A 15,673-nucleotide genomic window follows, 5' to 3' on the forward strand; every position below is an offset into this window, starting at 1 on the left:
TTGACTGAGCTGTATCAATCCTACTGGTCAACAAATTCAGCTCCAACTTTACCCCTCTCCCCCCCCCCCTCAAGCTTCCCTCAGGAAATACCATCAAACACGACTCCCTATACTATCAGTAGGGAACAGGTCATTAATGCTCTCTCTAAGGCCAAGAACACTTCATCAATGGGCCCAGGCAATATCCCAGGATCCCTTCTAAATAGCATGAAACATGACCTATCAGGCCCTCTGCAATTGCTGTTTAACTGTAGCCTCCAAACAGGCTTAATGCCTCACTAATGGAGAACAGCAACAGTAATCCCTCTGGACAAACGTGGGTTATCTACAGACCCTGGAAATTACAGACTCATAAGTCTCACTAGTCTCATATGTACAGCCATGGAAAGAATTAGCATGGAAATTATCAATAATGACATAGAAAACTCCAGACAAATGACCCAACCCAATTTGGTTTCATCAAAGCAGGACCTTGAGAAGGTCATCAAAGCAATGGATGAGGACAAACTGGTTTACACTACCTACCTTGACCTAGCTAAGGCATTTGACACAATACCTCACTTGGTGGATTGCCAGCTGGCTAACAGACAGGACCCAGGAAGTTAGAATTGGGGGAGTCCACCTCTACAAAGAGGCCATTCACAAGCAGAGTCCCTCAGGGCTCCATCCCAGGACCGCTCCTTTTTGGAATTTACTTTTGTGAAATCAAGGCCAATGTCAATGACCTCTGGCTGACTAAATTTGGAGCTAATTGCAAATTAGGAGCAGTCATAGAATCCCCCACCAACACAAATGTTCTCCAGGAAGGGCTGACACAGACAAATAATTGGTGTCAGAGCCATGGACTAAAATTAAATGCCAAGAAATACATAATAGTATCTTTTGAGAAGCCATCCACCACTGGTAACTATCATATTGACAACACAGCCTTATGAGCTAACCCGGTAGTTTGGGACTTGGAGGCATACATAAACAGTAATCTAGTCTTTGACCATCATTCTATGCTGTGCAACTTATAAACAAAAGTATGGCATTTAGATCCAAGGAAGTCATTGTTCCATTTTATTTGGCATTTATCAGACCTATCATTGAGTACAATACCCCCTTTGGTAAACACCTAACCAGGCACATCCAACAAGTGGAACTTCCACAGACGTTCCTCACTAAAAGAATATAGGGAGTAAGTAATATGTCCTATGCAGACCATCTCATGACTTTATCCCTGTAATCCCTGTACTCTGTCTCCTACAGGCTGGTGAGAGGAAATCTATACCTGGCATATAAGGCATTGTCAGACCCCGCCCTGATGGACCTCCTGCATATTCACAAAACAAACAGCACCAGAATTGCCTGATCTAAAGACTAAAATCTTGCCTGTGATATAAATAGGGCCTGCTGGAGATGCAGGTATATACCCTAGAGACTACCCTTCTCTGGAACAGGCTCCCCATTCATGTGAAGCATAGCTCCTCCCTAAACCAATTCAAATGTAACTTGGACAACTGGATGTGGAACAGAAAATTCATTCTGGGTTTGGCCCCTACGTCTCTAATGGACACTGGCAGCCTGCAATCAGTTCATCTCCCAGGCCTCTGTAACACTATTTGTAAATGTTTAATTTCCTAAGCTCATGCTTATACTTATCAAAGGCACCAGAACTTGTCAAAGATTTGGGAAGCATGGCAAGGTTTAAAAAGGTCATTGAGGTCATTAGCCTAGTAAACACCTATGAACACTTATGAACATATCTGATCATATAAGCTCCAATATACAAAATTTTACTGATTTATACCTGCAACAATATGGTTTTGTCAAAGATATTTCAAGTCTGTTGCCTGGCACAGAGGATTAAGGAGCTGCTAACCAGCTATTTCCTATGGTGTAGTGGTCCAGGGTTTGATTCCCTCAGCCTCCATTGTCTAACTGTATGACTCTGAGCAAGTCACTTAACCAGACAGCTCTTCTTAGCTGAGTCTGAAAAAGGCCCATGGAGATCGCTAATCTACTCCAGAAAACAAAACCAAATAAAATAAGTCAATTTAGTAAGCTTTCTCAATAAAGTCAGTGAAGGTGTAGACAGTGACAACGCCGTTCTTAGACTATACCTGGCTCTTGCCAAAGCCTTTGATGGTATTATCATGTTGGAATTTTAAATAAGCTTAAAATCATACCACACTTTTCGGCCATCTAACCTGGACAGAAACACCAAAGGCGGAGGTGTGTCCATATTCATTAAGAATATCCACACCTCCAGACTAGTTGCTCAGCATAATGCATCCGAGGTTATCCAAGTGCAACTAACTCTGGGCAAAACTGCAATCCAAATTGTGGCTTCCTACAGATCCCCCACCATGCCCCAAGATTCCCACTCCTCTTTTCTTGATGTACTGGAAAATATTAGGGTTCTACCAAACATCCTAATAATGGGCGTCTTCAACTACCCCACCATTAACTGAGAAAACTACTCATGTACCAACTCCTTAGCTCACGCTTTCTGGAATTCATAAACTTCAATGCCCTAGATCAACTTATCCACACCTCCACCAGGGGCACCAATATTCTAGACCTAGTCATTACCAACATGAGTGACTGGTGTTCCACACCTGAAGTCAACTCCTTGTTTTATTTTATTATTATTATTTTATTATTTTCCATTTGTTAACCGGGCTAGTCTAGCTGGATACATGTCCATTTTCAGTAGAGGCCCGGGGAGAAAAGCTCCACACAAGATTTAAGCATACTAAGAATATACATTTAGTAATAAGTACAACAAACAAAACCTAGTGCACTTATGAATGTTTTACTAGGTAGTAGAAGCAAAATTGTAAAAATTGTACTAGGTCATTAGAAGTGGACATTAAAAAGCTAAAGATTAGCTATTAGTTTTAGAAAATTGTCAAAGAGAAAGATGTAAAGCAGGAGATGTGAAGGAATTAATGTAGAAATACAAGAGAGGGAAAGAGTGAAAAACAGTAGTCAAGTAAAGTGACGAGTTAGGGAGATGGTAGAGAGGGTGGTGGAGAGAAAGTAGGAGTGAGTCAGAGGATTAGAGGAGAACAACAGGGCAAGACAAAAGAAAAAGTAAGTATAGATATTAATCAATGAATGAAGTTAAGGTTGAGTAGGGGGAGTAGGGCAAGACAATAGAAATAGTAAGTATAGGTATTAATTAATGAAAAAAGTTAAGGTTAAGTAGGAGAAGTGTGGAAGGTTAGTCAGGAGTCCTGCAGGAACAAAGCCAGTGGTTTTGGAAGTACTGCTTGATTTTTTGTTTAAAGAGTGGTAAGGAGGAGGTTAGAGTGATATCTGTGGGTAGCAGATTCCATGTCCTACCTACAGTATTAGTAAACAGAGAGTCACCAGCTAAGTTGTGGGATTTTACAGATTTGGTCATAAGTTTAGAAGAAGATCGAAGGGAGGTAAGATTGTTATAAGGGACTAACAGCTGCGATAGTATTGGGGTGTTTTCAGGATGGTAAAGTATCTTGTGGGCAATAGTAAGTTGTGAGATCATAAGACAGTTTTGAAGCTCAAATGGGGTCCGACTCAAAGTTGGTCCGATCCGACCATAAGCTTATCACCCTTGATATCCACATCCCGCCCCTACCCCCCATTAAGGAAACCACAGTAAAAAAATTCTCCAAAGCCAAGTTCATGCTTCTTAAGACAGAAGTGGTGAACTTCATGACACCCATGCAGATGGACAATACAGTTACAACTGCTGAATCCTACACAAATGCACTCTATAAGCACTTACACGAGTGCATGGATCATGCTACCCCAAACAGAACCAAGATGCTATCCTCCAAAAAAAGGAAGCCCATCTGGTGGTCCCCTGCCATAAACAAAGTGTACAACAGAAGGAAGAAACTGTTGCAAAAGAGAGTAAAATCCCATGACTGGAGGAGCTCCCTGGTCAGCCTTAGTAAGAAGCTGAGATCCCTTATAAGATCCTCCAAAGCTAGCTAGGAAAACAAAATTGCCACTAAATCCAAGGACAACCACAAAGCATTCTATAGCTATGCCAATAATCTAGATGGCAACACCCAGATCTGCTCTGAGTTACTGCACAAAGGCATGAAAATTACAGAACCAACTGATATTGCCAACATCCTGGCAGATAGGTTCAGTTCTGACTTTATCCCCCTCTCACCCCCTAAAGGGCCCATATTTATACAGGAAGAATGCAGAGTCCCTGTAATCACAACTATGCAGGTAAAAGCTGCACTCTGTAATGCCAAAAACACAGCATTCATGGGAATGAACAACATCCCAGGCTGTGTTTTACATGAACTTCAGAATGAACTGGCTCCCCACTTAAGCCTCATGTTCAATCATAGTCTCACGTCAGGCTTTTTGCCCACTGAATGGCGCACAGCAACAGTTATCCGACTCCACAAAGGGGGAACCACCACTGATCCTGGGAACTATTGCCATGGAACGTATCATCATGGAACTCATAAACAAAGACATTGCTAACCTCCAAACTCTGGACCCCACTCAGTTCAGGTTTGGGAAAGGCAGATCATACCTTCTGAACCTGATCGACTTCTTTGAGGCAGTCACCAAAGCCATAGATGAGGGTAAGGTGGTTCACACAGCCTATCTTGACCTCCCCAAGGCATTCGCCCCCATTCTGGAATTATATCTAAACTCACTAATCTTGGTATCAATCCCTACGTCACAAGATGGGTTGCCAACTGGCTCACTGATAGAACCCATACTGTAAAAGTTGCAGACTCCAAATCTGACTTCAAACCAGTGACAAGTGGAGTACCACAGGGTTCAGTCCTGAGACCTCTCCTGTTTGGTATCTACTCCTCTGAAGTACAGGCTAACACAGAAGGCCACTGGCTAATGAAGTTCGCAGATGACTGCAAACTAGGAGCCATAGTCGAGTCTCCAAATGATGTGGACATCCTACAGAAGGGCCTCATAGAGACAGATGCCTGGTGTCAGAGGCACGGCCTCAAGCTCAATGCCTAAAAGCGCAGTGTCATCCCCATTGGTAAAAACTCTGTACCCATGAACTACCACATAAACGGCAGTCTACTTAATACCAAATGTGTGATAAGAGACCTTGGGACCCAGGTGGACAATAGTCTCTCCTTTGATAATCACACCACCACAGTAGTCAGGAAATCCTTCTATGTGGCACACCTCATCACAAAAGGTTTCTCACCCAGGAAAAAAGAGGTCATTATTCCCCTCTACTCGGCACTTATTAGACCCATTATAGTGCCCCTTTTGGAATGTACCTCACAAGACATCTGTAGCAGCTGCAAAGGCCACAAAAATACCTCACAAAGAGGATTGCTGGCCTCAAACAGATGCCCTACACTGACCGTCTCAAAAAACTCCAACTTTACTGTGTAGCATATTGCCTACTCTGAGGAGATCTCTGCCTAACATATAAAGCTATGTTAAATCCAGAGCTGTTGGACATGCTACACCTAAAGAAATTCCAATCCCTCCAAGCTACATGCTCTAGGGACCTAAACCTTGTCACCACAATAAACAGGACATGCTGGAGGGATAGATTTCTGTCCCAGAGACTTCCTATACTGTGGAACAAGCTACCCATCTATGTCAAGCAAAGTTCGTCATTAGCACTCTTCAAGAAAAATCTTGATGAGTGGATGGGAAATAGGAAATACACCCCGAGGATCACTTCTGTGGCTATGCTCGACAGGGGCACAGGAAATTAACTTTCTTGGGTGGCGTAAGCCAGGGAACCTTGTTGGCTAGGCTTACTTAGGCCTTTGGGTTGATAGCCTAGTACCTACCAATGAACCTATGAACCCATGTACAGAGCTAAGAGAAGCAAGGTTTCTAGCTAGAATGAGAAAAAGATATTGATGTTCTCCTGATTCAGGAAGCAAACCTGGCAAACCTTAATCTTGTTCACTTAAGGAAGTGTAGGTATAAATACTGCATTCATAGACTTTACAAGGGAAAGTCAGTCCATGGACCACAATCACCTTACCAGTATTGATCCTAATACGACATCTCCTACCTCCAGGAGGGCAAAACGTCAGGCTCAGGGTGAAGTTACAAGCATGTAGTGAATCATCAGGATTTGACTTAAAGGAAGCAAGGGTGTCACTCTCTTTTATAACTAACAGAAGTTTATTTCAGAAACTGGGGAAGTGTTGAATGATAAATCTGACTGCCATGAATAGTTTATTTTGTTTGATGAAGACTCATGTCTTTAGCTCAAGTGTTTATGGTATTTTTTTGTGGATGTGTAGGAGATCAAGGAGGGTTGGGTCATACTGTACATAAATCATTGTGCAAGAGTCTATATCAAGCAGTGTATAGGAAGGAAGAGGGCTCCAAGCCTATTCTGCTAGCTGAGGGTCTTAAGTCCAGTGATCTATCTGCCAGGATGTTGGCAATATCAGTTGGTTCTGTAATTTCCTGCCATTGTGCTGTAACTCAGAGCAGATCTGGTGTTTCCATTGAGATTCTTGATATAGCTATAGAATGCTTTGTGGTTGCCCTTAGAATTAGTGGCGATTTTGTTTTCGTAAAATGGATAGGGCTTGGAGGATCTTATAAGGGATCTCAGCTTTTTACTGAGGCTGACCAGAGAGCTTCTCCACTCATGGGATTTTACTCTCATTTGAAACACTTTCTTCCTTCTGTTGTAGAGTTTGTTTATGGCAGGGACCACCAGGTTGGCTACCTTTTTTTGGAGGATAGCATCTTGGTTCTGTTTGGGATAGCATGATCCATGCACTTGTGTAAGTGCTTATAGAGTGCATTTGTGTAGGATTCAGCAGTCGTAACTGTATTGTCCATCTGCATGGGTGTCATGAAGTTCACCACTTCTGTCTTCAGAAGCATGAAGTTGGCTTTGGAGAACTTTTTTACCACAGTTTCCTTAATGGTGGGTGGGGGCGGGATGTGGATATCTAGGGTGATTACCTTATGGTTGGATCTGACCAAAGAGGAGTTGACTTCAGGTGTGGAACACTGGTCACTCATGTTGGTAATGACTAGGTCTAGGATATTGTTGCCCCTGGTGTGGGTGTGGATAAGTTGATCCACTGCATTGGAATTTATGAATTCCAGAAAGCGAAGGAGTTGGTACATGAGTAGTGTTCCCAGTTAATGGTGGGGTAGTTGAAATCGCCCATTATTAGGGTGTTTGGTTGAACCCTAATATTTTCCAGTATATCAAGAAAAGAGGAGTGGGAATCCTGGGGCATGGTGGGGGATCTATAGCAAGCTACAATTTGGATTGCAGTTTTGCCCAGAGTTAGTTGCACTTGGATAACCTCGGATGAATTATGCTGTGCAACTAGCTTGGAGGTGTGGATACCCTTAATGAATATGGACACACCTCCGCCTTTGATGTTCTGGTCCAGATTACATGGCTGAAAAGTGTGGTATGAGTTATAGCCTGGTAATGCAGGAATGCTCTCTAGACCCTTGAACCAGGTCTCAGTTACTGCACAGATATCGATGTTCTCCATTTTAAGGAGTGCCATGAGTGAGTGCATTTTGAGATTTAGACTTCTAGCATTGAGTAGCATTACCCTCAGTTTTTGCTTGCCTGTTTTTGTTACGGTGGTAAATTTGTCATTTGAACCTTGTCTAAAAAAGGCACTATAGGGGCGGCAAGACCCTTAGCCAGTATCCGGAATATACATATAAAAACCTAATGAAATGCAATTAAGCAATTACATCATCTTAATTATAGATTTAAAGGAACCATACATGTAAATCCAAATTATTGTTAAAATACATAACCTTATAGAAATGAAATAAAGCCAATAAAAATATTTTTTACAATAAAAATATTTTTTACAAAATAGATCTGATGTTCAAAATTTGAAGGGGAAATATATTCATTAATTCCTGGAAAGTGTGAAGCATTGAGTTTTAACTGACATCATATCTCTTTATTTTCCAAAAGCAGTTTATCATCCCCACCTCTAGGATCATATTGCCAATCTGTTCCAGGATAGCAAACTTAAACTTAGTACAACCAGGGTTATTACTGAGATGTTTGAACAGTGCATTTATGTTATTCTGTTTACTTATATGATATAAATGTTCATATACTCTATTTTTTAGAGCCCTATCCATTTTACCCACATAAAACTGGACAGACAGATACAGCTCCCAGAGATTGCCACTCCTCTGGAATAAGCTCCCACTTCAAGTGAAGCAAACCTCATCAATGACCCTATTTAGCGCAACACTGACGATTGAATGGAGGGGTGTAAATTCACGCCGGGGGTGGCCCCTATATTCCTCACGAACAGGGACAGTTGGTGCTGATCATAGAATTGCTCTGCTAAAAAACAACCATCTAACTATGGTCAATTAGGATACATGTTTTTTTTTTACATGACTAGGCTTTAAAGACCCTAGGGTCATTAGCCTAGCTGCCTCCTATGAACATATGAACCTATAACTGTATAGCTTTTGACATCTTTAGATCAACAGTATAGAAAGGCAATGGTCTTATAACACATTCTTCTGAAGGTCTCAAAATTCCTTATACAACAAGACATATACCACATTCTGAAAGATGGCAGTCATAGCTTTACCCTCCAAATTTAATGGTATGCCATATATTCTTAAGTCCGATCTTACTCTTATTTTCAATATCAGCTAATTTTAGAAGGGCACGTACTTACATATCTGGGTGCTTATTTTGCATTTCAACTGCTTGAATTATATATTTCTACTTTACAATAACCCTCTCCAAAGAATGAATCTTGACATGATTGTGCAACATTAGATCAAAGATCTCCTTGTGTCGATGTGCACAGAGAGAACTTTAAAATATAAAACAGCCTTCATTATTTTAGAATTATTTGGATGTGTATTAGTCTGCCCTGGTAAGGCAGTGCTGTGGCTTTCTTTAATTGGTCTAGGAGGAGATTAATGTTTAGTCATTATTCTTACTGGTTTACAAAGGAATTTGTTTTAGTTCCCATCAGTTTTTTTTTCCTGAATGTGTGCGTTCCAGTAATTCAACGATTGTCTTTTCAGTTTTGTATCTGGTCTACTTTTTTACTTCTGACAAAGATTAATAAGGGTATGCTATAAAAACATCTAATTAACTAACCATCATTATCAAAACTCCAAATGAATATGTTTAAACATAAAATGAATCAATATATGAGATGCTTAAAAACATGTAAGAACATTTATTGCACTGCTTAAAGACTAACTAAAGTATTTTATTATTAAGTAAATTAATGAGAAAATAAATGAATGATTAAAGAATGAATTAATGAAACATCAGACCCAGTAAATCTTAATTTTAGAATCAGAAAGAGTTAAAGTGAGTGACTGACTTTCACTAAGATATAGAAGAACTTCTGTCATACTACTTAAAGAAATTATCTTTTAAAGTTAAAGCAACATACCTGTGGATCTGCAAGACGGGAGAGGTCTGGGGCCAAATAAAATTTGATTCCCATTGCAGCTCCTGGAAGGGTAACTCCTCGGATAAGCAAGACAATGAGCATGACATACGGAAAGGTTGCTGTGAAATAAACAACCTGTGTTTCATTGGTGTAGAAGAGATAAATAAAGAAAGAAGATGGTTATGAATCTTAGTATCAAACATAGAAGAGTAAACTCAACTGAATGACCAGCTACTCAGAATGTAATCGCAGAACTTAACATGTTACTCACAAAAGTCATACTTTAATACAATTACCATCCTTAAAGTAACTCTTCCATTTTCTAAAAAATACAGTTTGAATTACAAGTCAAACAACATTCATACAAAACAAATTATGGGTTTTACAGTATTCTACCATGAGTTTAAGTGCAAGCATATATGGAAAGAAAAAAAATATTTGCCTAAACCTTCATTTGCTTCTGCTCTTTGATATTCTTTGAGATGTCAGTTTTCTGTTGTGAGAGCACAACTCCTATGGGGTTAGGAGGGTGGCCTAATGGTTAAGGTGTTTGCCTTACAAACACAAAGTGCAGGGTTTGAATCTCACAAGGGATAATTGGCTAGGCTTAAAATGGCTCACAAGGACAGCTAGCTTAGTACTAACCTATGAATCTATAAGGGACCCTCTGATATGACTTGCAGATAACCAAATAGCTGTAATTCCAAAATATTTCAGCAATGTAAAATATGGAATGTATATCTGTCTATCTATGGGTATTTTTAAAATAATACAAACTTTGTAATATCTACAGCAAAAATATCTAAACAAATATCTAAAGACAACATATTGACACAATCAAAGTTATACTATGGAGGGCCGTATGCCCTTTCCTCACTGTTGAGTGATTTTGGAGTTACTATATCAATTAGCAGGAGGTGTGGAAGGTTCAGGGGAGTTTGCCCCCCCTTCAAAAACATTGGTATTGGATGTAGTTAGATTTTGTCTACATTCTGAGTTTTATATTTTTGCTGTCTATATGTTGTTTATACTATCTTAAGTATATCCATATGTTATACAGATCAATACATACAACTACATTTAATTGCATTCTGAACTCTTGAAAGTTATGAATTGTGCCTAAGAAGGTACTGTTTATCAACTTATCTTTCCTTCTCCCATATTACACTTTGCTATGCTATAACTATTTTTTCCTTTCCTTCCTGTCACTTATCTCCCTTTATGTAACAGTCTTCTTCATTTGCTCTTATCTGAGTAATTGTGGTTAGATTTTCAACAAAACCCTAAGCTGAACCACAAGTCTATGCAGGCTCTATCCTTGTCTGGGAAGTGTATATACATTATTTTGCTAAGCAGCATACTTTGGAGCTATTTTCCTTCCTGCTTCAAAAACAAAAATAAAACCCATGAAGCACTGTTAGTTTTCTTTTCAGTTTTCTTTTTTTACCTTCTTGCTGCTTTTGTATATTAATTGGAACTCTGTCCTTTTAAGGAAGCTATTGCTATCAAAGTGAGCACTTTCTAAAATTGTCAGTGTTCTTTTGTATCTCTGTGAATTAAAACGTTTCTGTGGGTCAGCTCTGTCCTAGACTGCTTTATTTAGAGTTTTACAGTTAGGAGACACAACAATCTTCAACATATAATGAAGTCAAGCTAATGGTTCCAGAGCATGGCTACACAGTCGGTATTAATCTGATCAACAACAGGGTTATTTATTAAAGGCACATTATATACATATTCACAGCTCAGTATTACAGACTCACACTGTGACACCTGTTATAATATGAGGTGCGCTTAGAAATATTAATGAGATTAAAGCTAGGTGAGGAAGTGGCACTATACCACTGAACGACTAAGGAATGCATGCATCCTGCCTTCATGCAATAGCCCATCAATAAAAAAAAATAATAATAATTAATAAAAAGAGGCAAAATGTACAATAAATCTAAAATGAAAGTTAAAATGTAACATTCTCTAGCAGCTGGTGGTACTTTGTAACTGGAAAATGCATCTAATATTTTAATGTCTTCTCCAGCATCAAGATATTTGGGAGAACCATATTAATTTTATCAGGATATATCCGAGCTGTCTCAGCTGATTATGCGCATTTTAGAGGGAGACTGCTACAAAAGGCAACATGCATGTGTAAGGCAGGCAATACAGCAGTGATTCATATAGTAATTGAAAGCCTGGCCTGTATCTCCAACCTATAAACTGAGGAACACCACTGAAAGGATGGGAGAGGCAACTCTACATTTTACTGTTAATGCTGAGAAATATAACACATAGATATACTGACTATTTATTCATGTTAAAGGCTCCACAGTCAAAGAAAATGGAATTCAGGATAACAATGATTAATCTTAAAGCCAGAAATGCTGTTTTAAGTCTATGTGGTTAGCCGTATAAATAATTGGATATTCCATATTATTTCTCCACGTTAAATACAAAATTACCACTTTACCTTTCCAGTTGACTTAACTCCTTTCCAGATACAGAAGTAGACAACGACCCAGGACAAAAGAAGACAGAGCACCAGCTCCCAGCGCAGTGTGCCCAAGTGTTCAATTCCACTGGAAATCCTCAAGGCACGGTGCCTGTAGGAAAATAAATATTTTAATTCACCTCTTCCATTTTAAATAAGGTTAACACATAATTACAGGTATGCTGATCATGTCAATAACTACATGACAACTACAGTTAAATAAAATATACATACTCAAAAGAAATTATTTTATATTTCCAAAATGGCTAAAGCTTTTTAAAATCTACTTGCTCTTTCAAATTAAAGAACAATTCCCTTATAAATGCAGTGATTATTAATGGCACTTTGCTATTAGGGATGTATATATGGTTGCTTAGGTAAATTTCTTCCATTTTGCTTCTGTTCTTTTATCATTTACAGAATATACATAAACTTCAAGTGTCATATTATTGTGCTCAGGAAGAAAGACAATGATTGGATTCATTTTTATAAAAATGTGGTCCACAGCAAAAATCCCAGTGCCTTTTAGCACTTTGCAAATCCCATTCCTACTTGTGATCCAAGTACTGCAAACATCTATAACAAAATACTATTGTACAGAACAAACAGTTAGCAACTTTCTGTTTTGGCCTAGCAACTGTACCACAGTGAAGCAAAGTGGTGCAACACCAAACAAGAAGTAAGAAACATCTTGTAATTCCTGTATGCTGTAGCACAGTAAAATGTTAATGAATACTGTGGTATACTACAGATACTCTAATCCAGATTCATCAGCAGGGAGACCTTGTTTCACCACTGACAGTACAAGTCGTTTTACTATAGCATATCAATTCTCATCAGTTCTCATCACCACTGACAGTACACATAGTTTTATTATATAAAACACAACCCAAGCAGTCCAAAGCAGCCCCAAGATAAAAAATAAAGCAGATCCAAATAAATTGGCCATTGATAGAAGGTAAGTGTAATAACTGAAACAACTCAGCAAAATAAAATAAAATCTTCTGTAATACACAAAGGTGAGCACTTTCGCAATGACAGCCATTGCTTCACCAGACATTTCTTCTAAATACTGACCATAAATGCACAGTTTAAAATTCAAATCAACCAATCCTACTGATGTGCCAATTAATTATCTTAAATTACATATAACAACAGAAGTGTATCCTTAAAGCAAAAATATACCAATGCAGCTTTGGATGCTATCATCTAAGAAGTACAACTAAATAAAACTATTGTGTATGGGGCTATTTTAATTTTCTGGATTTAAGGGCTGGCTTCAAGGGGACACTATCATTTAGACCTAGTCCCCTATGTGCACCCAGTCTCAAGATTCATTTTACTTCAATATTTTCTGTTAAATTTACAACATATCCCATTCTGATACTTGTATTCTGCACTTGAAGAACTTGGAACAAAAATATATTCTTCACCATTGGCCAAAGTATGTTTGGCTAAAGCACTACAGTCCTGCCCTTTCCTTGTGCAGTATACATGGTCCCTAATTCTTTCCCTAAGGTGGCGGTTGGTTTTTCCAACATAGAAATGGAAGCATGTTTTACAGTGAGCTACGTAAACAACATTTTTGGTATTAAAATCTGCTGAATGTCTTAATTCCCAGAGACATCCTGTCTCTGGATGTTTAAATAATCTAGATTCATCTATGTACATTCAGTGGGCACAATTCCCACATTTCTGTGTACCTTTCCATATATTCTCTCCTATCTCTCTCTCTCCTCTCATCCTTGCTATTTTAGGATAACATAATTGTTGTTTCAGTTTTTTATTTTTAAATACAAAATGTGGGTATTTGTCTACTATATTAGTGGTCTCTTCATCAACTAATAGCATGTGCTAATTCTGATATATAAGGTCTTGAAATTTATTTATATCCATGGTATAAGGTAGAATCATGGGTGTATGGGATGAACCTATGTTCTTATTATTCACCAGTTCCCTTACTACTCTCTCAGAGTAGTATGGTCTTGCTTTACCAACCCTTTCTTTATTCACTTGTTGGTAGACTCTATTAATTTCATATTCATTGTATCCTCTTTTCAAAAAAAACTGTTTTCAACTTACTAAGTTCACCCTCATACACTTGTTCCTGACAACACAGATGGGATACTCTCATTGCCTGTCCTTTTATAATATTAGGAAAAATACTTGTGCATGCTATACCTATGCAAAAAAAGCGGGACAATAGCGTTGTTTCCTATGTAGTTTGGTTAGCCAATTAATATCTTCCCTATATATGGTGAAATCTAAAAAGTCCATACTTGTGTTTGAATAACTCATGGTGAATTTTAGAAAGTTACTACTGGTATTAAGATAGAGGTGAAAGAACATCAGTTGTTCCTCAGTGCCTTTCCAAAGGACAAAAAGATCATCCACAAAATGCCTATAAAAGGCTATCTGTGGATTTGTTAACATGTACTCATACTCCCATGCTACCATTACCAAGTTTGCATATGTATTGGCACAACTAGTGCCCATTGCAACTCCCAAATGTTTTTTATAACATATCTCTTTAAACACAAAAATATTGTTGTCAAGCACTATTTCCAACAACATACACAAAAAATCTATTTTGTCCAAAGGTAGTTTACTCTGTCTTATCATCACCAATTTCACTATGTTAATTCCTTCCTCAATGGGTATGCTAGTGAATAATGAAACAACATCTAGTGTGGCTAGCATATTTCCATTTGATTTATCCAATTCGTTCACTGTTTTATACAGATCTACTAGGAACTGTTCGGTGTCTTACAGCACATATATGAAATCACTTAGTACTTTCTTTAGTTCGCTATCTAGATATATGGAAATCGGTTCAGCTGACCAGCCTGCCCCTGCCACAATCGGTCTAAACTTGGGATTAATCGGGTCCTTATGGATTTTTGGGAGACCATGCATCTGTGGGATTAATGGATATTCAACAGTAAAATACTGAAAAAGTTCTTTACTTAATAGCCCCATACACATACTCTCTTGTAAAACATTTTCAATACGATTCTTTATATCAAATACAATTTCTGTTGGTACTATCTTATACACATTTACATCTGACAACATCTCTTGCATAGTACCATAATAAAAATTAGAGTCTTAAACCACAGCTGGGCCTCCTTTATCTGAAGGCTATATAACAATACTATCATTATTTTGCAAATTATACATTGCTTTTCTTTATTAAATGATAGGTTGTAACTTTGCTCTTTTAAAAAAATATCCTTACTATTATTATTATTATAGATTGCATTTTCACAAGCATTTAAAAACGTTTCTACGTTATATGGCAATGTTGGTTCAAAAGTACTATTTTTCTTAAAATTACTACCTCTTTCTTCATGTACATTGCCAAATTGTAACTTCAATGCTACATTACGAGCAAACATTCGTACTCCTAACAACATTTCACTAACATCCATTGTACTAGCAGGAATAAAGCTTAAACCTTTGTTTAATAATGTTCTTTCTGCTGTAGTCAGTTCATACCTTGAAATATTCCATATTAGGTCTCCTGATCCCACATTTTCTTTAGGGTATGCATCTGCTACTGGGCTGGTGCCTCTTTCCATTTCTGACCTCTCTGTAGGTCCTGCTCCACTGATTTCCTTCTTCCTGGGCGGATTGGTAATGGAAAAACTGGAAAAACCTGTTGGTATCCTCCTTCCATGTTGATTTTCCATCTAGCGACATTCACAGTTGCCTGGTTATTTTGCTGAGCTTTTTTCGAAATAATATCCCATGGAACTTCCATCGGCGTTGAATAAATAGACGCCACTTGCCTTGG

The 15,673-nt window shown here is 38.4% G+C and overlaps 1 protein-coding gene across 1 annotated transcript in view; it reads right to left on the minus strand.

Annotated features, from left to right (window-relative positions):
• The window catches only part of LOC122815260 (sodium- and chloride-dependent GABA transporter 2-like), a 942,619-nt gene that overhangs the window by 262,486 nt on the left and 664,460 nt on the right, over positions 1-15,673 (minus strand). Inside the window, exons 5-6 of the mRNA XM_044087611.1 lie at positions 11,857-11,989; positions 9,393-9,527 (exon numbers count right to left, since the gene is read on the minus strand). Coding sequence (XP_043943546.1) covers positions 9,393-9,527; positions 11,857-11,989 — 268 coding nt within the window. The remainder of the gene's footprint in view (positions 1-9,392; positions 9,528-11,856; positions 11,990-15,673) is intronic.

Source organism: Protopterus annectens, chromosome 11.part0 (assembly GCF_019279795.1).
Source record: "Protopterus annectens isolate FY-2018-M chromosome 11.part0, PAN1.0, whole genome shotgun sequence".
Classification (NCBI taxonomy): domain Eukaryota; kingdom Metazoa; phylum Chordata; order Ceratodontiformes; family Protopteridae; genus Protopterus; species Protopterus annectens.